The 25,656-nt window shown below is 51.5% G+C and overlaps 1 protein-coding gene and 1 long non-coding RNA gene across 2 annotated transcripts; one reads left to right on the plus strand and one right to left on the minus strand.

Moving 5' to 3' along the window:
- Window positions 1-613: 613 nt before the first annotated feature.
- On the plus strand, window positions 614-17,887 carry Gpr32 (G protein-coupled receptor 32). Its single transcript, XM_076554413.1, is given in 5 exon segments — window positions 614-655; window positions 2,109-2,322; window positions 13,791-13,971; window positions 16,781-17,772; window positions 17,775-17,887. Coding segments are annotated over 5 exon segments (1,542 nt in total).
- Window positions 17,888-23,115: 5,228 nt separating this feature from the next.
- Window positions 23,116-24,886, minus strand: LOC121828131 (uncharacterized). The gene is made up of 4 exons (XR_006070619.2): window positions 24,781-24,886; window positions 23,473-24,383; window positions 23,336-23,395; window positions 23,116-23,218 (listed from the first exon to the last, which is right to left on the minus strand). It is a non-coding gene; the product is annotated as an uncharacterized LOC121828131 (long non-coding RNA).
- Window positions 24,887-25,656: the final 770 nt, after the last annotated feature.

The raw sequence follows: 25,656 nt of genomic DNA on the forward strand, positions 1-25,656 counted from the left end.
ATATTGTCAAGAGGGCCTTTGTAAGGTGGTTAGGAATTGAGGTGGGTTTTCATGTTTGTCCTGGGTGACCTCTGGGAGTTTTTCATAATTTACTGCTTTAAGGGCAGCCTGATGGAGACCAGTCAGGTGGTGAGTCATGAACTGATCTCTAGCTAAAATGCCCTCTGGGGTATTGTAATTCATTCGGGAATCTGGTTGGGGACCTTGTCTGCATGTGCCCTAGCCTGGTCCCAGACTTACCTGCACTCCTCAGGAAGAAGGCTGTTGGTGAGAACCACGTAAATGTCTTGGAAAGTGAGTGTGGTGGTTTGAACAGGCGCAACCCCCATGGACTCACGTGTTGGAATGCTTGGACCATAGGGAGTGGCACTAATAGGAGCTATGGCCTTGTTGGAGGAAGTGTGTCACTGTGGAGGTGGGCTCGGAGGTTTCATTTGCTCAAGGTACTCCCAGAGTGGCACACAGTGGCTTCTGCTGCCTGCAGATCAAGACGTAGAACTCTCAGCTCCTTCCCCAGCACTATGTCTGCCTGTACCTGCCATGCCAACAATGGACTAAACCTCTGAAACTCTAAGCCAGCCCTTATTAAATATTTTCCTTTACAAGAGTTGCCATGGTCGTGGGGTCTCTTCGCAGCAATGGGAATCCTAAGACAGTGAGGCTGTAAGATGGGATAATATATTGGACCTCTTTAATGAAGGTGGGAGAATTAGTAGTGTAAAGAATTCACTTAATGAGAAGGGGACATATACCCTGACCAAGCTGTCCACCCCAGCAACCTCCTATAAAGGGAGAACTGAGGAGTCATGGGGGTTGGGGCAGGCCAGGGGCAGGGTGATTTTCCACTGGCCTGTTACTCTACATTTACTTCCAAAGAATAGAGGCAGGCCTTATGTAATTGGTTACTCAACTGTAAACCTGATGTTTACACGACATTCTATCTAATCTCTTGATAGTATTCTAATTTGGTCTGTTGACACACATACATACACACTTGCATTTTTCCCCAGAGGTTAAGGTCCACGGTGTTCCTCAGTCTCTCTCACCTTAATTTCTGATTCAGGGTCATTCACTGATTGGTTCGGATGGCTGACTAGCCAGCCCCTAGATCTTCCTGTCTCTCCCTCCTCAGCACTGGGGTTACATGCCCCCCCACACAGCTTTTAGGTGAGTGTTGGAGATCCAAACTAAGGTCCTCATGTTTGACTGGCAGGCTTTACTCACTGAGCCCTTAGTCTCTAGTGCCCTCGGTGGGGTCTGTCACGGGACCTTCCCTCATCAGCTGAGGATGCGGTCTGGGGTCAGCACTGGGGTTAGTAATAACTGCCTTTTTAGCCTCCTTTACAGAATGTCTCTTTGTTTCTTTTTCTAGTTCCTTAAGATCAAGTCTCCCTACATAGATGGGGCTGTCCTGTAACTCCCTGTCTAACCCAGACAGGTCTGTACCTTAATGCCTTCCTTCCTTGGCCTCTCTGGCCCTGGGGTGATGGGCATGCACCCCTGCACCCGCTACTTGGCCTCCTTCAGTCTGAAATGCCTCCATATTTAGGATACGGACATTTTGGAAGAGCAGCCCTTCCCCCTTAAAAGTCAAAGTCCCTCCAGTCAGTCCGAGAGTGCCTCTTGACAAAGGCTTTGCCATACAGTCTCTTGCAGGATGCACAGGTGAGCAATGTCTCTCTGAAGATGCCACATCTGGGCACAGCCAATGTCCAATCACCTGCTATGCAGCATTATGTTGTTTTGAGGGTTTTTGATTGCTTGTGTAAAGAAGATAAATTTATTTATTTATTCCTGATGCAAGCACATAAGGGTCCTTTTATTCAGGTTCAACCTGGGCCACCGCATGACAGATGGAAGGAAATGTGGCGGCAGCCACGAGCCCAGGTGTAGAGGGTTTTTATAGGGAAAAACCACAAGCCAGGAATTGGCAACTTGGGATGGGGTAGAAAGGATATGGGGCACAGACCTGAGGCCACTCCTCAGCTGTGACCCTGGAGGGGCAGTTAGTTCTCCACCAGCCCCCGTCTGGTTCAGGCACACTCTGAGCTCCTGGAGGCCCCTGCTGGCTCCACCAGCTCTGCCCCACAGCTCTCTGACTCCTGCAGGGAGGCAACCAGAACTGCCACCCTCGATGTGCTGTGAAGCTTCCACCCCATGGCTCCCTGAGAGAGCAGGGGCCTGGCCTCAAACCCACGTCTGGGCCCTGTGGTGCTCAAGTCCGCCTAGCCCACTCAGGGGTGCCCCGGGTCCCTGTAGTGCCCCTGGGCTGCACGCAGCCGCCCTTGGGACTCACTGAAGTGCATTCACTGCTGCGCTCAGGTCAGAGAGCAAGGAAGCAATGGGGAACAAAGCGGTTCTGTTAGTCTGTCCCAGTTCAACCAAAGGGACCTCCATCCTTTCCGCTGGCCATCCGGCCCAGGAGTCACAGCACACACACAAGCCCAGGCATAAAGCACGCATACATGTGGCCACACTTCTCACACAGTTACACACTCATATAGGTAGGACATTTCAACAGAAAGGCAAACAAAACTGTTTTTACAACATAAGACAACAAAACAGCTCTCCTGTGCCTGGAGACAAAACCAAAAAGACTCCAGCCTCATGCTGGTCCATGGGAGTGACCCATGCCATCTATACTACAGATGTGGGTGGGGCTCTACTACAGATGTGGGGTTCTCCACCCCCACTAAACCCACTAATGGGGTCTGAAACGTCTTTCAGCTCCTTGTGATCATGGTCTGCGGTGTGTCCACCCGTTAACTGGTCCTGATCACAATCACAGACCTAGGCATGCCGCAGAGATGAAATTGTACACAGACAGACACTTAGCTTACCGGCCAGTCAGGAACCCTTCGGTCTGGAGTCCCATGGGGTCATGGGGGTTCCTGGCCAATGCACCAAATGTTGTACCTGTTTCAAGAAACCCCCAGAGACCACCAAGGAGCCGGTTTCTGATGCAAGCACATAAGGATCCTTTTATTCAGGTTCAACCTGAGCCACCGCATGGCAGGTGGAAGGAAATGTGGCGGTGGCCAGGTAAATTTATTTTAGCTCTTGGCTTCAGAAGCATTGGTCTATGATCAGCTGACTCCATTAATTTGCTTCTGAAGTGAATCAAAACATTGTGGTGTGTGTTGGCTGGGTATGTGGCTCAGTTGGTGGAGTATTTACCCAGCATGCACTAAGCCCTGGATTCTGTCCCCACCACGGCATACACTGGATGTGGTGCTGCATGCTTTTAATCTCAGCACTCCAGAGGTGGAGGCAGGAGGAGCAGTTCAAACTTATCCTTACAGAGATAGTGAGTTCGAGGCCAGCATAGGCTGTGAGACCCTGTCCAAAATATAAAGAAAGAAAAGGAAAATAAGAGGCTAGAGAGATGGATGGTTCAGCAGTTCAGAGTACTCACTCAACTCAGAGGACTAGAGTTCAGATCCCAGCATCCACACAGTGGCTCAAACTGCCTGTAACTACAGCTTCAGGGGGAAACAATGCCCTTTTGTGGCCTCTTTGGGCACTTCACTCATATGCGAATGCACACACACACACACACACACACACACACACACACTTAAAAACAAAATTATTCTTAAAGGGAAGGATGGGGCCAGAGTGGAGCTTAGTGGTGGAGAATGCACCTTAGGTGTGTACAGATTCTGGGGTGGGTTTCTAGGACCAAAGACCAGAAGGGAACCAAACAAGCTGTCATCATTTGAATGTGATATAACTCTCTGTCAATCAATCAGAACAAAAACTAGGACAAATACACAGAGATCAGAGAGTCTCCAGTTACGAGAACAGCATACAAAGTCTGTGTGAGGGGCTGGGGACAAGGCTCAGCAGAGGAGAGTGCTTGCTGCACACATGTAACCCCTGTGAAAAGCTAGCATGCCCATGCATGCCTGTAACCCCAGTGCTGATGGAAGTGGACACAGGAGATGTCACAGGCCTTGCTGGCCAGCCAGGCTGGCCCCAAGTCAGCCCTCTCCAGTAACAGTAGGAAATCCTGTCTTGATGGAGTAACTGTAGGGAGCATGACCTGACATCTTCCTCTGGGGTCTCCATGCAGCACAGAAACACACACACACACACACACACACACACACACACACACACACACACACACACACACAAATTAAGAAGATAGTAAAGTCATTTCATTTCTTTATGTTATCAATTGTGGCTGCGTTCCTGCTGAGCTACTCCTGGCCCGGCTCCAGAGAGCAGCACCTAGACCTAATCCATCTTTTGTTTAACTAGACGCTCTGTGTGAATCTTGTCTGAGAGTTTCCCAAGGATCAAAGGCCTATGCAAAACTTGCTTCAGGAAACCTGGAAAATCAAGGAATTTGCACTTGGCATTGTATTTCGGGGAGCTCCTTTCAGGTTGTTTTGAGCACATAGAAATCAACTGGCTAAACTTTAAATATTGAGAAAAATAAAAATGCCCTGGGCGGCGAAGGGAAAGTGCTTCAGTCCTTAAGAGGCTGGACCCCCCAGCAATCATGAAAGGCTAGATTCATTCTTAAAGTGCCTCTGAATCTTCTTTCCACAGACCCACGTGAACCCACACACCCATGCCGCAATTCTTCATGACATAAAATGTTAAAAATAGCATTCACAATCCCAACAAAAAGCAAGATTTAAAAAAGGAAGAAAACACAAGACGCTATGTAGCAAATTTGATCTGTCATAATGAATCTTCAAAAGGCTGGGAATGAGAGCAAACATGCTGTGTGCTGCCCTTCCTTGAGTGATGAAGGGTGGGCAGGCCAGCCACACCCCCAGCCCCTTACTGGGGGATTCTAGGCAGGGGCTCTACCACTGAGCCACACCCCAGCCCCTCACTGGGGGATTCTAGACAGGGACTTTACCACTGAACCACACCCCAGCCCCTCACTGGGGGATTCTAGGCAGGGGCTCTACCACTGAGCCACACCCCAGCCCCTCACTGGGGGATTCTAGGCAGGGACTCCACCACTGAGCCACACCCCAGTCCCTCACTGGGGGATTCTAGGCAGGGGTTCTACCACTGAGCCACGCCCCAGCCCTCACTGGTTGCTCTGCCTGCTTCCTTACCCCAGTGCTAGGTTGTACTTGCGTGCTTGGCTGTGCCTGCTATGACAAGGAGATGTGGATTTGAACTCCAGGCCCCTTGATTGCACACCTTGCACTCTTATCCACGGAGGCATCTCCCTAGTTTCTCTTTTTGTGTTTTTGAGACATGTTTCACCATGGAGTTTATGCTGGCTTTAAACTTGTGGTTCTTTTGCATCAGCCTCCTGAATGTGGGTGAGGGTGTACCACCCTTCCAGTGGCAATTGATGCATTTTGAGACTATTTTAGTTATACGGCATTCCTGATCCTCAAATTGGAACCCACAGTGTTTGAAACCCAGAGCTTTGTGAGCATTGATATGACATAGTGCAAAATCCTTTCCTGTCTTGAGGGGAGGGTGTAGTGGGCAGCTGTTCCAGCTTTGACCTGGAAGTACTACCCCAATGAGGCTTCCAGTACCTGCTTCGCCTACTTATGACGCCGCACCCCTGGGGCAGGGCCAAGATGGGAGCTCTTAAGACCCGAGATCCAGATGTGCCGGCCCTCTTGGTTCCTTGTGATCCTGGATGCTGGATGGTAGAACGAGCAGAGTTCTCCAGAGAACACCATTGGACTGTATTTCACCTCTCCCGGATCCTGTAACCACCCCCTTTACTGGCTGTAAGTTACCCCCAATAAACCTCTTTTTTAACTACATGGAGTTACCTTAATAAATCCCCACAATAGGAGGGTCACAGTCTCAACATACCTGTGAAAACTATGAAGTTACCATCAGGCTGCAAGTAGAAGATGTGTATGAAACATAAATGTCCTATGTTTGTCTTGATGAGCCTTTTTTTTTTTTTTTCTGTGTGTAGTCCTGGCTGTCCTGGAACTCACTCTGTAGTCCAGGCTGGCCTCAAACTCAGAGATCTGCCTGCCTCTGCCTCCAGAGTGCTAGGATTAAAGGTGTGTGCCACACTGCCCGGCTATGATGGGCCTTTTACTTTTAATTATGTGTGTGTGTGTGTAAGTCTGTGTCTGTGTATGTACACACGAGTGCAGTGTCCACAGAGGCCAGAGGAGAGCACTGGGGCCCCTGGAGCTGGAGTTACGGTGGTTGTGAGCCATGTTACACCAGTGCTGGGAACCAAACTCGGTTCCTCGGCAAGAGCAGCAAGAACCCTCATCGCCGAGCCGTCTCTCCAACCCCCCACCTGCCCCCGCCACGTTACTTTTAATAAGGAGAGCCAATTGTATTTAATTGCACATCTGCTTTGTGTTGGGCGCTCATCTAGTCCTTTGCACATCTTAACTGATTTTATGACTGGAGGAGAAGAGCCAAGACACACATACCATGTCTGGGAGGTGGCTCTTTAGACCTCAGGATCCAGGCCTTACATTGAGTGTCCTGTCCCTCAGTCTTGATACTGATCTTTGGGGTCATCATAACACTTGCTCAACATGTTTTCCTGGAACTTAATCTGCTCCCAGCTTCATCAGCTGCTTCCAGCTCTATACCACCCCTGCCCTGAGCCTCAGCTTGGGCTGATTGGACAGACAGATATCAGAGTCAGAACCCTTGGCCCGACTCTGGCCAGCTAGTCCAATGCATCATAAGGTATGTGATGGGGTCTAGATGTGCTGGGCAGGCTTGGGGAGTTTGGGGGTGAGGAGTGGGGAAGGGAAGACAGGTGTGGGCGAGGAAATCACCCAAGGTATGGTGTTATGACATATGCCTGTAATTGTAGTACGCAGGAGGCAGAGATAGAGGATGGCCAGTTTGAGAATGGAAGACATAGTCTCAGACCAGGGACTGGGGCCACAGCTTAGGGAGAAAGTGTTCGATTAATGTGTCCAAAGGCCTGGCTTCCCTCCTCTGCATGGTCAGAGCCAGAAGTTGACACTGGCCATGCTTGCTCAGATGCCTGATCGTCACACAGGCTCTCTCACTGTCCTAGGGTCAGCTGGAGCATCTGCCCAGGGACTCCCAGGTATCCTCCTGTCTCTGCCTTCCAATGATGGCATTAGAAACTTGCACTGCCAAGCCAAGGCTTTTGTGTAGGTGCTGGGGACTAACCGCAGGTCCCCATGACTGTGCAGCAGGTATTTACCAGCCGAGCTGTCTCTCCAGGTCCGTTCTGTCTTGTAGCCTCTTCTCCACTTGCACGGTGCAGCCTGCAATGACAAGTCTGTTCTGTCCCTGGTGCCCCAGCTCCTTTCAGACTGGGAGCTGATACATGGATCTGTAAATCCACCGCTTCCACCCATTTAGTAAATTTGACGTCAGTATTTCTGGAAATGCACCTCCCTTCTGAAGGTTAGCCTCAGATTACCATGTATCCCACACCTCCCAAATGCTGGGCTTACAGATGTGCACACATGTGGAAGCATGTGCTTTTAGAGTAGAGTAGACTCACAGAGCTTCTCCCAACCCTCTTTTTTGGTTTTTGTTTTTGTTCTGGGAATTGAATTCAGGGCCTCACACATGCCCTCTATGGCTGAGCCAAATCCCAGCCCTCACTGGGGGTTCCTAGTCAAGGGCTCTACCATTGATCCACACCCCTGCCCTTCGGTGGGGGTTGCTAGGCAGAGGCTGTACTCCTGATCTAGGTTCCCTCTTAGTGTGGTGCTCTTGTTGAAGTCAGTGCTGCTGACGTCTCTGCAGCAACCCCAAGATGCTGCTCATCTCTTGGGGCTGCTTCAACAGCTACCTCAAACCCTTCCTCTACATCTTCATCACCAGGGGTTTTCTGTCTGGCCAGAGCGTTTGGAGAAGAGGGTTTTATCAGTCATCTTGTCCCTCAGACCAGTGCTCCAACAGAGGGTGGAAACCCTCGGGTTCAGACCAGAAGTCCTCTGTCTTAATCAGGGTTTCTATTGCTGTAAAGAGACACCATGACCATGGCAACTCTTACAAGGAAAAGCATTTAACTAGGGTGCTTGCAGTTTCAGAGGTTCAGTCCATTATTGTCATGGTGGGACATGGCACTGTGCAGGTAGGCATGGTGCCGGAGAAGGAGCTGAGAGTCCTACATCTTGATAGGCAGGCAGCCGGAATCTGTGTTCACAGTGAGTGTAGCTTGAGCAGCAGAAACCTCAAAGCCCTCCTCCACAGTGACACAGTGACACACTCCTCCAACAAGGCCACATCTACTCTAACAAGGCCACACCTCCTAGTAGCGCCGCTCCCTATGAGCTTATGGAGGCCAATTACATTCAGACTATCACATCCTCTTCCATAGTCTATGAACAAATACATTAACTTCTGAGACCTGCTTCTACTTCTAGAAAGACCCCCAGCAATCCATCATCAAAAACCTTCTAGTATAGACATCAGCATCCATTTCCCACACGGTGAACTGTGAAAGAGAAAGATCCTGTTTCCTTTGCAGTTATATACAAACATGATTTCTGGCCAATAGGTCATAAGTATGCATAGTAAATGCAACTTCCTTAAAGTGACCTTAAATGAAAGCGTTCTGTCCATCCTTCCTCCGTCTGACTAGAAATGGAATGTTTCAGCCAGTTTTTGCTGTTTGACGAACACTCCCTTTCAAGTTTGAAGGTATTCAAATATGAAGCCCACCCAGGGCTGGGGAGATAGCTCAGCAGTTCAGAGCATGTGTTGCTCTTACAGTGGATCCAGATTTGATTCCCAGCACCCATATAATTTATAACTATCCATAACTTCATTTGCAGAGCATCCGGCACCCTCTTCTGACCTCTGCTAGCACCAGATTTTACAAGTGTGCAAAATCACATCTGAGCTTTTTTTTTTTTTTTTTTTTTTTGAGACAGGGTTTCTCTGTGTAGCTTTGCACCTTTCCTGGAACTCACTTGGTAGCCCAGGCTGGCCTCGAACTCACAGAGATCCGCCTGCCTCTGCCTCCCGAGTGCTGGGATTAAAGGCGTGCGACACCACTGCCTGGCCACATCTGAGCTTTTTAATGTGGGTTCCAGAGATTGAACCCAGGCCCTCGTGCTTTACAGGGCCATGTTGTAGTGACTGAGCATCTCCCGGGCCCACTGGAAGAAGGGCTTACAAGTGAGAATCCAGGCATGAGGGACAGGCTTTGCCTCTCCAGGAGAAGATCTGCAAAGTGACATTGCCCAGACAGAACAGTCATTTTGTACCCTGCCACAGTAGCTGTGTGAGATGCTTCTGTGTCCACAAGAGAGACTGCAAAGTCTAGCTCACAGATGACCCTACACTATCACGGATCAACCTCAGGAGTCTCTCTCTCTCTCTCTCTCTCTCTCTCTCTCTCTCTCTCTCTCTCTCTCTCTCTCGTGTGTGTGTGTGTGTGTGTGTGTGTGTGTGTGCACGCGCATGTACATGCACATGTACACATGTGTACATGCTATGGCATACATGTAGAAGTCAGAAAACAATTTTCTGGTGTTGACTCTATTTCCACCATGTGGGTCTTGGGGAATCTAATTCAAGGCATCAGGCACCTTTTGGCAAGCAAGCACCTTTTCTTGGGCAGCCATCTCACTCCAGATGCGGTCCAATTGACAACCAAGGTTCACCACAGAGGACTGTTGTGTAGCAAATTTCCTCTGAGATTAAAAACCTTCCATTTTGGAGGGAAGCTCCTTAATCTAGGAAGTAAACAAGTCAAAGGCTTCAGGAAGTCCCTGAAACTGACCAGATTCACTAGGCTCCTTCCTCCCCAAGTATACATAAGCACTTAGGACTGCTGAAAGTAACTCTCAGACCAGAGCGAGACACCCTCTAACCTGCTGAGCTGTCTGCAGACTGCAGTGTGCTCAGGATCCCAGAGTTTGTGAGCTGTTACCTGTGCCGGAATGGACTTTGTAAGCTGTCTTTGAGTCATTTCTGCTCCTGTACTTAACCCTCACGCATATCCCTGTAAGTAGCCCCAATAAAACTCATCAGTTCACCAAGAGGACTTTCTGTGGCATCTGTTCTTTGGGGTGTCGTCAGTTCCTTATTTAGGGTGAGTGGATGTTTGTTTATATCTCCCCAGGAATAATGAATGTCACATAACAGGGACTAGTTGGGAAAGAAAAGGATTCAGTAGGAGTGGGAGAGTACAAGAGAGAGAAACAAGGATGGATATGATTAAATATTACATTATAAACGTGAGAGAATATGTCATAATAAAACTTACTACTGTGTGCAATTAATATCTGCTAATTTAAAAACTTAAAAAAGCAAAACAAACAAAGAAGAATCAGAAAAAAACAACAAGACAACAAGACCGTCTATTATGGGAAGTTTCCTGAGTCTCCTGAAAGCCTGCATATAAGTGTGGATCATGATATTTATCTGTAAATCCTGCAGTCATCTGAGAACAAGGACATTTCACCGGGATAACCACAGTATCACTCCACAGTTCACACCAGGAGACTCTCAGCTGCCTGTGAATCCAGCTTCAGGTGTCCTGGCGCCATCTTCTGACCCCTGTGGGCACTGCACTCACATGCACATACCTCTGCACAGAGGCACACTCACATAAAAACAAAGAGAGAGGAACAGGAGAAAGTGCAGTGGTTAAGAGTTACTGGCTGCTCTTCCAGAGGACTCCAGTTGGACCCCAAGCTCCACATGGCAGCTTACAACCATCTGTAACTCCAGTTCCAAGGGATCCGACACCCTCTTCTGGCTTCTGAGGGCACTGTGTGCAGACAGTGCACACACAGATACACATGAGGCGAAAGGTATCCTGGCAGTCAGAGCCAAGGAATACCACAAAGTCACACAGCACAGCAAACCTTACACGAGAGATGTATTAGTAAAGACACCGGAGGGCGGCTGCCTCTGCTTCAGAGAGAAGCAGTAAGGAACTGAGTGGGAGGCAGGCTTTATATAGGGTTTCTTGGGGGCGTGGGCTGAGCTTTCCCAGGTGGCCTGGGATTGGTGGGATTTTATGTCCTGATCTTGGGCTTTTTCCTCTGTGGGGTAGAGCTTGGTTGCCTGCATCTCATGGGGCTGGGTCCAGCTGTTAGAGCATCCTCGGGGTGGGGGTGGGGGTGGGGGTGGGGGTGGGGGCTGGCCACTCCCATGCCTTGAGGGGCTTACAGGCAAAACAGCCATGCTAGTTATTTTTAATTTACACACAAAAGTAATTTTTTTTTTTGGAAAGAAAGGGAAAGGACTCTGACGCCCCTGGATGCTGCAGAATGCCCTTTAAAAGAATTCCCATGCTCTGAGGATAGACAGGCAGAAGCTGCACTTCATTTGGAACCATCAAAGTCATCCTCAGAGGAGGAGCTGTAGATTTAATGTAGATTTAAATCTCAGGAGGAGAAAACAATGTCCAAAAGGAAATTAGCAAGTGATTCAAGAAGAAAAAAAAAAACCCACAAAATAAAATAAACGCAGGACAAGTTGAAAGGAGACGTTGACAGGAGCTGAGGAGGACAGGCTCTTGGTGGGAGCAGGCATTGCTTGTGCTTGCTCATGCGCCTCCTCTGTCTTCAGCTCTCTTGTCTCATGTAGTTCAGGCTAGTCCCAACCTCACTATGTGGCCGTGGCTAGCCTTGAGCCACTGGTCCTTCTGCCTCTGCCTCTGAAATGTTGGAATCCGGTGTGCACCACCATGCCCCACTGTCTCTCCTGCCTCTCTGTTTCTTCACGCACGAAAGCTGAAGAGAGTGTGCATGAAGGAACACGGGTGTACCTGGTGAGCCTGGGAAACAAGGGTGCTGCGGAGGTGGCTCCTGGAAACCAGGTACAGGGTGAGTCCAGCGTGGTCTGGCACCTGCAGGTCCATTCGCAGGGTTCTCTCACTTCCTACAGTTCCCATAGTTTCCTCAGGTCCCAGGGCCCACTCCCAGGGTTCTCTCATTTCCCAAAGTTCCCATGGATCCCACTCCTCAGTTCTCACTGTTCCCACTCCCTCAGTTCTCACTGTTCCCACTCTTCGGTTCTCACTGTTCCCACTCCCTCAGTTCTCACTGTTCCCACTCCCTCAGTTCTCACTGTTCCCACTCCTCAGTTCTCACTGTTCCCACTCCTCAGTTCTCACTGTTCCCATTCCTCAGTTCTCACTGTTCCCACTCCTCAGTTCTCACTGTTCCCACTCCTCAGTTCCCACTCCTCAGTTCCCACTGTTCCCACTCCTCAGTTCCCACTGTTCCCACTCCTCAGTTCTCACTCCCTCAGGTCCCACTGTTCCCTCGGTTCTCACTGTTCCCACTCCTCAGTTCTCACTGTTCCCACTCCTCGGTTCTCACTGTTCCCACTCCTCAGTTCTCACTGTTCCCACTCCTCAGTTCTCACTGTTCCCACTCCTCAGTTCTCACTGTTCCCACTCCTCGGTTCTCACTGTTCCCACTCCTCGGTTCTCACTGTTCCCACTCCTCAGTTCCCACTGTTCCCACTCCTCAGTTCTCACTGTTCCCACTCCTCGGTTCTCACTGTTCTCACTCCCTCAGGTCCCACTGTTCCCACTCCTCAGTTCCCACTGTTCCCACTCCTCAGTTCTCACTGTTCCCACTCCTCAGTTCTCACTGTTCTCACTCCTCAGTTCCCACTGTTCCCACTCCTCGGTTCTCACTGTTCCCACTCCTCAGTTCTCACTGTTCCCACTCCTCGGTTCTCACTGTTCCCACTCCTCAGTTCTCACTGTTCCCACTCCTCAGTTCTCACTGTTCCCACTCCTCAGTTCTCACTGTTCCCACTCCTCAGTTCTCACTCCCTCAGGTCCCACTGTTCTCACTCCTCGGTTCTCACTGTTCCCACTCCTCAGTTCCCACTCCTCAGTTCTCACTGTTCCCACTCCTCAGTTCTCACTCCTCGGTTCTCACTGTTCCCACTCCCTCAGTTCCCACTCCTCAGTTCTCACTGTTCCCACTCCCTCGGTCAGTCTTGGATCTGCCTTCCTCTGGAAGGGAGAGTGGGATCCTGAGCAGGCTTCCTGATGAGAAGCTTAGCCTCTGTGGATGCAGAAGTCACAGAGACCTCCCTGGGGAAAGCAGGCTACCCTCTGTGCACTGGACCAGAACTACTCTAACAAGATCCCATGTGAAAATGACGACTTTGTCAGTTGATGGTGCTCAAAGGTGCTCACTGCACCCTACGCCCCAGACAGACATCTCTATGGATGCAAGCTGCTGGAGTGAGCACCTTGACCCTCTGTCACAGATGAGAATATTTAGCTCAGAGAGATGAAGTCACTTTCTGAGGGTCACACAGCAAGGAAGTGATGGGTCAGGGCTTGATGGGTGTGACTCCATTAACACACTGAGTCAAGTTCATAGGGCACCTGTCAGGTAAATGGGTGGGCAATGGGGAGGGGCCAATACCTTAGGGGCGGTGCTAATATTTGAGGGGAAGGGCCTGACAACTGGAGGAGGCGCTAATATCTTGGGGAGTGGCTGATTCACCCAGTGGCTGGCCCACCACTGCGCTTGAGAGCCTGTGACTTCTTTTCACTCTCTTTTCCTTTTCCTTTTTTTTTTTTTTGTTTTTTTTTTGTTGTTGTTGTTTTGTTTTGTTTTTCGAGGCAGGCTTTCTCTGTATAACAGCTCTGGCTGTCATGGAACTCGCTCTGTAGACCAGACTGTTCAATCTCCTTTTCCAACAAGCACTGACCTAGCTAGCACACAGTAGGTACACAGGCCCCTTCCCTGTGGATCAAAGCTCCAGGAGCTTGCAGCACACAGCGTGGAAGACAGAGCGAAGCCTTCCTCACTGTCTGTGTCTCTCCTGGAAGGTGGCAGGAGGCAGAGTCCCCAGTCTGGGCTGGATCTGTCACCCATGTTGGGAAGTAGCTGTCACGAGCTCTTCCCGCCCTGACGTGCCCCCACCCAGCGTGGAACCTGCTCTGAGAACAGGTGCGGGGCGGATGGCTGTTCCCTCAGAGCCAGAGTTTTCTCATCCTGTGGCTGTTCAGAAGGTCTGGCAGACCCGCTGCCCAGGCAAGATTCGACCTCAAGACCCAGGGATCCTGTAGTAAGTTGTCCTCCCACACCAGGTGTGAATTCTGGTTCTGTTCTTGTCTATGCCCCCGGCCACACCCATGGTGACAGTGGTGATTGAGGCTGTGCTCACACTCATTCCAGTTTGGGAGCCACAGGACTGGGATGCAGGCCTTGGAAATGGGGCCTCAGGCTGGGGCAGCCTGTCATTCTACCTACCTGAAGGCGGGAGGATTCTGAGCTCAAGGCTGTTCTGGGCAACTTAACTGTGTTATTGTTTTAAAAACAAAAAACAACTAGGAGTGTGTCTCAGCATTAGAGCCCCTGCCCAGAATCCCGTAGTGAGGGCCTGGTGGTGTGGCTCAGCATAGAATAAGCTGGGAGTGTGTACCAGGCAATCTATGCCACATCCAGAGCAGCACTGAAAAGAAGAAGGAAAGAGACTGGAAGAGGAGAAGGGAAGGACACAGTCCCCGCAGCCTCCTGCGTGCAGGCTGCCATCACCATCCCCGAGGTTTAGACCCTGGGCACCAAGATCAGCCCCAAAGCCAAGCCAGGGTCCGGAGGAGAGGCTGGGCCAGCTAGGGCTGGAAGAGGTCTCTGTGATGGGTCAGGCGGGGGGTTGGGGTTTGTCCCAGGGTTCTGGGGGCTATGTGAGGTCTGGGAGCAGGAGAGGATTGGGGGAGGTAGCAAAAAGATGCCTCTAGAGCGAGCAGAACGGGACTTAGAGCTAGACCTAGGGCAGAGGAGGCAGCCTTCGGGTGGAGAGCCCAGACTAGGAGCTTGGCAAAAAGTTGATGGGCAGAGTGGGTGGTGCAGGGCCGGGGTGGGAGCTGACTGCAGGCTCAATTCCACACCCCTTCTCCTTCCTTGTCCCCCTCCCCCACTTCCCACAACAACCCCAAGACAAAGCCTGGCTTAACCTGCCACCCACTTCCTCTTCCCCAACCGCAGCCCAGCCATACTCTCCAGGCCTCCCTTTTTAGGTACTCACATGTGCAGAGATTTACAGGCAGGCAAAACCCTTATAAACATAAAATCAAATTTTAAGCTTAAAAATTGCGTTCATTTATTCACTTGGGGGTGTAAAAGCATTTCATATTTGTGTGAAGGTCGGAGGATGGCTTGTGGTTCCCGGGATCAAACTCAGACTGCCAGGTTTTGTGACATCCGTCTTTGCCCGATAAACCATCTTGTCTTCTTTCTTTCAGGGTCTTATGCAGTTCAGGCTGGCCTCACAGTTGCTACATAGGTGAGGATGACCTTGAACTTCCGATCCTCCTGTCTCCATCTCCCAAGTTCTGGGATTGCAGGCTTGTGTCACGAAGCCTTGGACCCAGGGCTTTCTGCTGGCTAGGCCAGTGCTCCACCAACTGTATCCACCCAAGTCTCACACAGCCCAGGTGTTGTTAAGATCATAGTACGTGGGGCTGGAGAGATGGCTCAGACGTTAAGAACATGGGCTGCCCTCCCGGAGGACCCAGGTTCAGTTCCAAGCTCCCACATGGTGGCTTACAGACTTCTGTAACTCCAGTTCTAGGGGACCTGCCACATTTTTCTTGCCTCCACAGGCATTGCACACACTTGGTACATAGACATGGATGTAGGCCAAATGCCCATATGCATAAAATAAAAAATAAATCTTAAAAAATGTGGCCCGCACAGAGTAGATAGATAGCTAGCTCCTTACTCAAGGTGTGGCTGGAACTCATTCTTGAATAGACCATTCTTGATGGACCCTGCTTTCAAGGACAGTGACACTCTCCCAGCCTGATAAAATAAGTGATAGCCAGAGAAGGGCGTCTCAAGAAGGTGGCACTCAGTGAGGTTTTGAAGGGTGAACAGGAGTATGGTATCTGCAGTAACAAGATCAAGCCAGATACACCAGAATGTTAAGATAGCAGGGACAGGGTGTGTGTGTGTGTGTGTGTGTGTGTGTGTGTGTGTGTGTGTACACATGGTTTATTCTAGGAACTACAGTGCAGGAGGAAGGGAAGTGGTGGCCAGGAGGCTGGCGAGGTGGGTAGAGTCACCACACACAGACCCTGAGGGGCTCTGACTCTACGTGGGGGTACCCAGATGAACAAGCCATTCCTTCCATTCTCAGAGTGGGGAACTGAGGCCCAGACTCAGTCTGGCTGGGTGGTCTCTCTGGTTTCCAGCCAGGTCTGACTCCCTTTTTTTTGTGAGCTCACCATGCATTTAAACTTTGGGTCAAGAGAAGACCAGACCACCAGATGCTGCTTGGGTATCCCGGAGACACCCCACACCCACTGACTGGTGAGCTCAGGGCATGAGGGGACGGGGGCGGGGGTGAGTGGTGGTAAGACCTGGGTCTAAAACCTGAGCCGACACCCAAGAGGTCAGAGGACTGAGGGGTGGGACAGGGTCCAGGGCCTGACTCCTCCTCATGGCCTTGGTGGGCCTTGAACTTGAAGGGTCTGTGTTCTTCAGAATGGAGGGAGGTGGCAGGGATGAAGCGGAGGGCCTGGAGAGCGAGGGTCAGACAGGAGGGGGTCATAGGTGAGAAGGGGAAGGCCGGGTAGGATATTCCCTTCTTAGACTCAGGAGCACGGGGAGCCATAGGAGGCAAAGGACAGTGGAGGGTGCAGACGTCAGCCCTGCTTACCAGGACAGACTCGGGGGGCATGGGAGAGGAGGGCGAGGGCTGAGCTGGTCAGGGTGATGGAGGCACGATTTGTCAAGAGGGGAGACTGGTGACAGGTCACAGGAACAGGGAGAGAATGGCACCAGGGTTCTGGGGGCGCTGGGATCGGGGGCTTGGGACAAAGGGGCAGGGTTGTGTGTGTGCTCTGATGTGGAGGCTTTGTCTCTCTCTCCAGCTCCATACAGCCCGTGGAGGAGGACCCTGCGGAGATGCAGCAGCCAGCTCCTCTGGGGACTCTGTACCTGCCCTGGACGATTCTCTTTCTCCTCTACTCTCTGGTGACAATTGTCTCTTACCTCCTGGACATGGCCAGCCACAGCCTGCTGGCCCAGCCTAGAGGATCCCTCCATCCTGCCCCTCTGTCTGCAGCCTGGGTTGGCTACCAGCTCATAGCTGACATCGTCTTCCTGGGGCTCCTGCCTCTCAGCCTCACCTGGACCCACAGCTGCTGGCCCCTGGGCCTCACCTTTTGCCACCTGGATCCAGGTCTGGCCTTCTTGGCTTTCAGTACCAGCGGCCGGCTGCTGACTCATGTGGCTGCTGACCACTGTACCTCCTTGCTCCAACCATCCTGGGCACTGGGTCATTGTGTAGTCCGCCAAATAGTTATCTGTGCTGGTGGGTTCTGGATCCTTCTGCTGGGCCTGGCTGGGAGAGCCTTGGGAACTCGGAGGGATGGGAACGGCTGGAGTGACCCTTGCAACAGGACAACGACCCTGGAATCCCCCAGGCATGGCCAGGACCCCCTGGCCTGGAGCCCTGTGCTTGATCAGCTGGTGTTTGGGTTTGGGGTGCCACTGGGGGTACTGAGTGTCTTCCACAGTGTGGTGCGGGGGCAGCTCCAGCTGGCCAGGGTCTCCGGGCGGCCTCCGTTGCTGAGTCTGCCGGGAGCCATTGCAGCCATGCTGTTCGTCTGTTGGTTCCCCTTCCACCTTCTGATGCTGCTCAAGTTCCTGGGCATGTGGGGGCCCAGGCTGCAGCTGGGGGATGTGTGGGGGTTGCTAAGACCTCTGGGGCTCACTCTGCTGGCATCAACTTGCTTCCTCAACCCACTGCTGTATGTATGTGGGGACAAGGAAATCCAGAGATGGCTAGGCCAGGCCCTGAGGTTCCATCGACAGGAAGGAGAGGAAGAGGAGGAGGAGGAAGAGGAGGCGGCAGAGGAACCTGGGCACTGGGGGTGGAGGCTGAGAGGCTCTGGGGCTGCCTGAGGGAGCAGGGCACAGTCTGGGGTGGGGTGGGCGGGGTTCTGTCTTCTGAAAATGGAGTCGGGCTGAAATAAGGGCACAGGAAGTGGGGTGGGGAGGAGAGAGAGACTTAGAAAAGAGGGACAGAGACCCAGAGGAAGAAAGAGATTGGGGGAGTGGGAGAGGGTAGAGCACACAGGCAGAGGGAGCACTTGGTCCTGTTGGAGTCACACAGAATGTGGCAGACAGAGGTCCTGACAGGGAGCAGGGGTGACAGACAGGGCAAGTGTACAGACAGAACCTAGGAGGCTCCAGTGGTGTGTGTAAATAGAACTTGTGTGAGGAAGAACGGGGTGGGGAGGCAGGCAGGCAGCCTGGGAGAGGAGACAGGTGTGAGGCAGTCAGCTGTCCTGGCCTGGACACAAACACAGGAACAGAGTCCTGGTCACCAGCCACCCCTGCTGGCCCAGAACTGAGCAGTTCCTGAGGCCCCAAACCCAGTACTGGTGCTGGGACAGTCCCGCACATGAACCTGGATGTTTGCCCCACTACGTGGTTTGGAGAGAGACCCGCCAGCTCCGGACCTCTGGAGGAGCGGCTTTCTGGCCAAGTGTCTTTCTTCTGGGATTTTGAAATCCCAAGTCCCTTTTAACTACACTTCCCCTTTGGGAATGGAACCCAAGGCTTTGAGCATGCTAGGAAGAGCCCTGCCACTGTGCCAGAGCCCAACCTTTCACTGGAAGATTCTAGGCAGGGGCTCGACCAGTGAGCCATGCTCCAGCTCACTAGAGGATTCTAAAAAGTGCTCTCCTTCCATGACACCTCTCAACCCCAAAGCTGAGCTCCACCCATCTCGCCTTTTTTAAGTCTTTTTTTTTTTTTTTTTTTTTTTTTAAGACAGGGTCTCATTCTATAGCTCAGGCTGGCCTCAAACACATGGTGATCCTTCTGCCTCAGGCCCCCTTCCAGTGCTGGGATGACCAGCCTACACACCACACCACCACCACCACCACCACCACCACCACCACCACCACCACCACCACCACCACCACCACCACCACATCTGGCTGTCCTGAGCCTCTGACACTGTCAGATGTAGAAAGGGGAAATTTAAGTAGACGGACATGAAGGGAAAGGAGCCTTCACCAGAGTCTGGCTGAGTCTCCAGTTAGAGTCAGGAATTCCAGCACCATCCATATCTGCAGGCCAGCACGCTAGCTCAGCGGCTAAGAAAGCCGCTCACCACCAAGCCTGACAGCCTGCGTCAACACCCGGGCCCCACACAGTGGAGGGAAACGGCCCCTGCAAGCCCTTCTTTGACCTCCAGGCGAGGGCTGTGGCACACGCGCCACCTTCCTCCCATCCCAAACCAAACAACAGACACACAAACCCCAGAACAAAAACCTGTTTATTCTGATGGCTGCCTACAAAACACCAGCGTTCCTTCCCCACAGAGCTGTTTTCAATACCAAGGTTAAAATAGCAGCGAACTCTTGAACAAGTCTGAAGCGTCTGTGGCCAAGCTTTTTTCAAAGCTGTAAACTGCAAACTTTAAAGAATTTTAAAGGCAATTTTCTGGAGAATCTCACAAACAAAACTATAAACTTTGGGTGCAGATTGAAGCATGCCCTAGCTCCCCTGTGGACTATGGTTTTATTTTGAGAGCTGTAATCTTTTCTGATGAGCCCCGGAAAGCATCTTGTGATTTTGCAAGAAAAGAGAAAAAATAAGTTCCTCTGAACAAAGTAATGTCAGAAACTTCCAAAAAATAAAAAAAATAACAGAGTCGAATATGTGACCAGAGTCCAGACACTTGAGGGTGATGCTGTCTTAAGAAGCACAGCTCTCCCCTAGGCATTTCTCTAGATCAGAATCTTTTCTTGGGGCTGGAGAGATGGATCAGAAGTTAAGAGCATAGGCTGCTTTTCCAAAGGATGTGGCAACTCACAACCACCTGTAAATGAAGGCCTAGGCGGGGGTCTGGTGCCCCCTTCTCTCTCCATGGGCGTTGACTGAGCTCATGTGCACAGACACACAGTCAAAAGCAGTATTTTAAAAATCTTATTTCTGTATATGTTTATGATGGGTGTGCATTCATGTCAGACTGTAGGTCTGCATGTGACATGACGTGTGTGTTTGAGGTCAGAAAGCAACCTGAGGATGCTGATCCTCACCTTCCACCTTAGTTGAGACAGGGTCTGTGGTGGTCTGAATGAGAATGGCCCCCATAGGCTCATAGATTTGAATGCTTAGTCACCAGGGAGGAAGAGGAGGAAGAGGAGGAGGCGGAGGCATGGCCTTGTTGGAGGAAGTGTATCACTTGGGGTGGGCTTTGAGGTTTCAAAGCCCACACAGGCCCGGTTTGTCTCCCTGACTGCTGCGTCTCTGTCTGTGGATCAGGACGGGAGCTCTCAGCTGCTTCTCCAGCACCAGGCCTGCCTGCCTGCTGCGTCTCTGTCTGTGGATCAGGATGTGAGCTCTCAGCTGCTTCTCCAGCACCAGGCCTGCCACTCCACTCTCTGCCACGATGAGCGCGGACCAACCCTGGGAAGCCGTAAGCCAGCCCCCAGTTAAATGGCTTTTTTAGGATTGCCTTAGCTGTGGTGTCTTGTCACAGCAATGGAACAGTAACTTAGACACTGTCTTTGTGTTGTCACCGTGTATCCAGAGCAGCTGTCCTTCCGGTTCCCAGGGGTTTTCTTGTGGGTGCCTTCCATCTTGGCACAGCAGTGCCGGGATTACAGCCTCAAGCTTCCACACATGTGGGTTCTGGAATGTCAGACTAAGGTCCTCATTTTACCTAGCAAGTACTTTGAACCCACTGAGCCATGTCCTCAGGCCGAAACTGTTTTCTTTTAGAGATTCACTTTTAACATTGTATGTGTGTGTGTTCTGTCTGCATTGTCTTGTGCATCACATGTGTGCTGTGTCACAGAGGCCTCAGTCCCCTGAAACTGGAGTCAGAGAAGACTCAGAGCTGCCACGTGTTTGCTGGGAATCCAACCCAGGCCGTTTGCTCTTAACACTGAGCAATCTCTTCAGCCCTAAACGCTTAATCCCAACTCTGTTTCACCCTGACTCACAGTTCTGGAGAGATGACTCAGTGGTTAGGAGCACCTGCTGCTTCTGCAGAGGACCTGAGTTAGGAGTTTGTTTCCCAACTCATGTCTGGCAGTTTGCAGCCTATTACTCCAGCTCCAGGGGATCTGACACCCTCTTCTGGCCCACGGACACCCCCCACATATGTGCACATTTACACACACACACACACACACACACACACCACATACATGTAATTGAAAAATAAAAGCCAGGGGTGGTGACTCACCCCTTTATCCCAGTAGGGACAGGCAGATCTCTGTTATTTTGAGGCCATTCTAGTCTTATATACTGAGTTCCAGCTAACCTGACTCAAATAATTAATTAAATTATAATCTTTAAAGCACATAATGCAATCCTGACACTTAGTAAATATTTACTTTTAAAAATAAAATTAAAATAGTGATGATGATGATAATAATAATAATAGTAATAGAGTTCCATCTTTGTCTGAGTAGAGGTCTCTGGAAGACTCTCTCAGGCAGCAGAGCTACCTCTGGGAAGCACTCAGCTTCCTCTCAATAATGAGCAGCCTCAGAACCCCAACTGCCCATTCATAGCACCCTGGGGAGCTTTCAGAGCAAAATCAATGCTCCACCCCACCCCAAGCCCAGTGGTGGGAATTGACAAAGCCCTCAGTGGGTCCCCACAGCGCCGGCCTGAGACATATCCATCTCCACTGGACTGCGGTTGAGAAAATGCCAAGTTGATAGCTCCCTGAGGACACAGAAACCTCATAAACGATCAAGCCCTGGGGGAAGGAGGGATGAGGAGCACGCAAAGGTTGCCAATGTGTCTGAAGACACATTGGCAGCCAAGCCAGCCCACCGGGGGAGTGAGGAGAAGAGGTTGGGCAGGAAGGAATGTTTGTAATGGAGGACTTGCAAAGGGCACCACAGCTGTTGGCGCACAGCAGGTGGAAAGCCATGGCGTGGAAAGCCCTGGCGTGGAAAGCCCTGGCGTGGAACTGCTCAACCACTTTTGAGTCACGGGGCTAAGGATATAGCAGAGAGGCCCGGTGGGGGCCCTGTGAGCAGGGAGGTGCACGGTGGTCTTGGGTTGGAGGGAGGCCACTCTACAGACAGGAGGAGGTGAAGGCTTGGGAAGCGTTTGGGAGAGAGCCCAGGGAGGCCCAGCATGCGCTGCAAATTCAAACCCTGTGGCCAATTAGAAGCTGGGAAGATAGTCCGACATCGCCATCATGCGGCTATTTCTGATTCTGCATCCAAAGAGTCATTGCAGTTGAGGTCAGAGGGTGCTGTTACAGGCTCTAGTCAACAGAGGGCGCGATTGCCAGTTCCCCTTGGTCTCAAGCCACTAAAATTCCACAGTTCTGAGCTAAACAGATTCACAAATCTGTTTGTGATTTGAAATTTCTAGTCCTTATCCTGAAGGCCCAGCATATACCCTGTTCAGAAGCCACTGCCTCGGATACTGGGTGGAAATGAACAGGTGTGTTCCTCAGAGCATTCACTTGGGGAGATTGGAGAAGGTGACAGGAAGGTGATTGAGTGTGGACTAACCGAGTCCCTATTCGGCGTTCTGGACGCTTCTATAAGAAAGGGATTTGATTGCATGTGATAGCCATTGAATAGGAGTTTGCTAAGAAGAGAAAAAAGGGGAAGCGTCAGCATTCCTTAAGATAACTGAGAGGAATCATGACCACCCAGACGCTGGACACAGTCACGAGGTCTGCTCACACACACCTTTGAGCTCCAGCTATCCTTAGTGTGGCCTTCTGTTAAACAGACTTTCACTTTTACCTGGCAGGAGTGCTCAGAGAGAAGTTATAAGTCTTAAGTCCTGAACAAGCCGTTTGATGCCAGAGGGAGAACGGGACCGTGGGAGTCCTCTGTGCTCTGACACGCATGGCTGAAATGCCCTTCAGATACCTGTGGCCCTTAAAGACTCCTACTCATTCCTCAAAACCCAGGTCAGACATCAGACCCTGATTCTCCAACTAGAGAGCACACAGGTCATTGTCACTCCTGCCTCAGTTTCCAGAACTTCTCCCTCAGACCCAGGGGTCCAAGCTCCAGCCTCCTCCCTCAGACTCAGAGGTCCAGGGCCCAGCCTCCTCCCTCAGACTCAGATGTCCAGGGCCCAAGCCTCCTCCCTCAGATCTAGGGGGCCAGGTCTCTACTTTCCTTCTTCCCACTGAGATTTTGGCTGATCGTGGGGGCAGGGTTGTGCCGAGTAGGGCTTAGGGAGAAGGCAGCCTTGGTCTGATGCTGTTACATTTATTAGATCTTAGAGGCCAGAGCGATGGTAGAACAGGCAGAGGCCAGGCTGGAGGACTGGGGAGCCATGCCTTCTCATTGCTGAGCCTAGAGCAGAGACAGAAGCGTGATGGAGACACATGGCAACTCGACACAGAAAAGGCTACACGGCCAAATGAAGAGAGACGCGAGACGCAGACTCTCCTGCATCTGTCTCCCCCTCACCTTGTTGAAGAAGTAGATGGAGGCTAGGATGGTGAACACGGCCATGGCCAAGGTCACATTCTAGGGGAGGAGGTCAGGAATCAGCTCCCTCCCCTCCCTGTGCCCACCCCTGCCCCAGCCCCTTCACCTGTCCTCACTTCCTGCAAGTTCATGGCCATGGGTCCTAGCCACACAGCGGCTTGACCTCCCTCCCCCAGGCCTCTGAGTCAGCCAGGAAGATGCCTCAAGAATGGGAGGGGGTTGTCGGGGAGACCAGAATGGTGACCATGGTGACCAGGAAAGGGCATTTTGGGTAGAAGAGACATTCACACTGGGGATTGGGAAGAGGGGGATGTGGGTGTGGAATGTCACACGTGGTACCTAAATCCAGCATCAAGACCTATGAGATTGGAGAGTTCAGAACTGGATCTCCACACTCACTGAGTTCTGTTTTCTTCCCTGGAGTGTGCTGGGAGCCATGGGAGAATTGTGAGCAGGGGAGGAACAGACTGGGTCTGGTGTCTTGAGGCAGGAGATTGCCCCAGGTCTAAACAGCCCAGGCAAAACGGCATCCTCATGTCTGCCAGACGCAATGGTGGGGACGACAGTCAGGAGTTACACTAGAACTTGGTCCCCAGTTTGTGAGGACGGCAGGAGCATCAGGATAGTGTGAAGCATGGTGGCGGTGGCGGATGCTGACATCTGGACCACGGGGACATCAAGGCACTTGGACTCTGACCACCCAATGCTCTTCATAGGTTCCTAACTCTTTTGTCCTCTAGACTTTATAATGACTCTCCAGGCTATTAGGGGTACAGAGGAGAGGGCAGATAAACACGTGTGTGCCGAACTGCCTTCACCTTCACAAATTGTTACCAGTTGTTCCCATGGGTGAGAGCCATGGGAGGGGCCCAGGCTTTTGCAGTGATGCCCCAGCCTAGACACTGAGGAGGGAAGTACAGGGTAGGAAGCCTCCTGGAGGGATGCCTGTGTGGGCTTGAATCCCAGCTCTGACGTCTGTCCGTGGGATGACCTTGGGTGAGTCACTTAAAGATGTCTGAGCCATTTTCTGTTTGTAACACAAAGAAACATATCCCTTGGGTGAGGGGGTGCTCAGTGGGCCAAGTGCGTATCCCACGAGCATGACGACCTGGGTTTGATTCCCTGGCACTCCTGTCAAAAGCCAGGCATGGCACATGTGCCTGTCACCTTAGCACTGGGGTGGTGGTGGTGGTGGTGGTGGTGGAGACAGGACGATCTCTGGGGCTTGCTCGCCAAATCAGTGAGCTCCAGGTTCAGTGAGAGCCATCAGAATAGGTGAAAAGAAATTAAGGAGACATCTGACTCGACCGCTGGCCTCTCCACACACAGAGGAGAACTTCTGTGTGTGGTGAGGGGTTTCTCTAGTCCAGGCTGGGAAGAAGGGTCAAGAGGCTCACAAAACTCAAGGCATTTTCCAGACTCACAAGTTACACGAGCAGTAGGTCGTTGCTGGAGAGAAGACACTCTCAAGTGGAGCTGCCTGCAAGGTGTCAGAAGACTCCAGTGAGACAACTTTGTACACCCCGCCCCCCCCTCCCGCCGTGGGACTCTCTGGTCCTGCAGCTGCTTTTGAGTCACAATCCTGTGAGTGACCCCAATACACTAACTGGTTCACCATGCGGGACTCGGGGTGATTTCTTGGGTCTGCTGTTGCTCTTTCTGTCTGGACTGGAGTTCAAAGTCACCTTCAGCTACAGAGTGCATAGAGAGTTCAAGGGTAGCCTGAGATACATGAGACCCTGTTGCTAAGTGAAGAAGCCAATAAAAAAATAAAAGAAGGGTTGTCAAGATAGTTCAGTTCTCAGAGCCCACACGGTAGAAGGACAGACCTGACAAGTTCTCCTCTGACCTTGGCATATGAGCTGTGGCATGTGGGAGCCCCCACCCCACAAGTGAGATACATTTTCAATGAACACAAAGAATAAACACACACACACACACACACACACACACACACACACACACACACACACACAGAAGTGGGGGCCACCAGGTTACAGAATCCAGTGACGTGACAGCTGAAGGGGGTGGCGTGTGACTGGCTTTGAAAATGGAGTCCTGGAAAACAGCTCCAAGAGGCGGGAAAGGCAGGGGACAGAGTTCTCCTTCCTAGCTGCTGGTGGATGCATGGCCTGAGGACAACCTGATTTCCAGCTAGTCACACAAACTGGGGACCTGGAGCCTCCAGGGCAGCTGGGGATCATGAGTCCTCAGCTGCTGCCTGGCTGGTGGTCAATCGCTACAGCGGCACAGGGAGTGAGCACCCCAGGAGGCCGAGTACGATGGCATTTCTGGGGACA

The sequence above is a fragment of the Peromyscus maniculatus genome, chromosome 1 (assembly GCF_049852395.1).
Source record: "Peromyscus maniculatus bairdii isolate BWxNUB_F1_BW_parent chromosome 1, HU_Pman_BW_mat_3.1, whole genome shotgun sequence".
In the NCBI taxonomy this organism is placed as follows: Eukaryota; Metazoa; Chordata; class Mammalia; order Rodentia; family Cricetidae; genus Peromyscus; species Peromyscus maniculatus.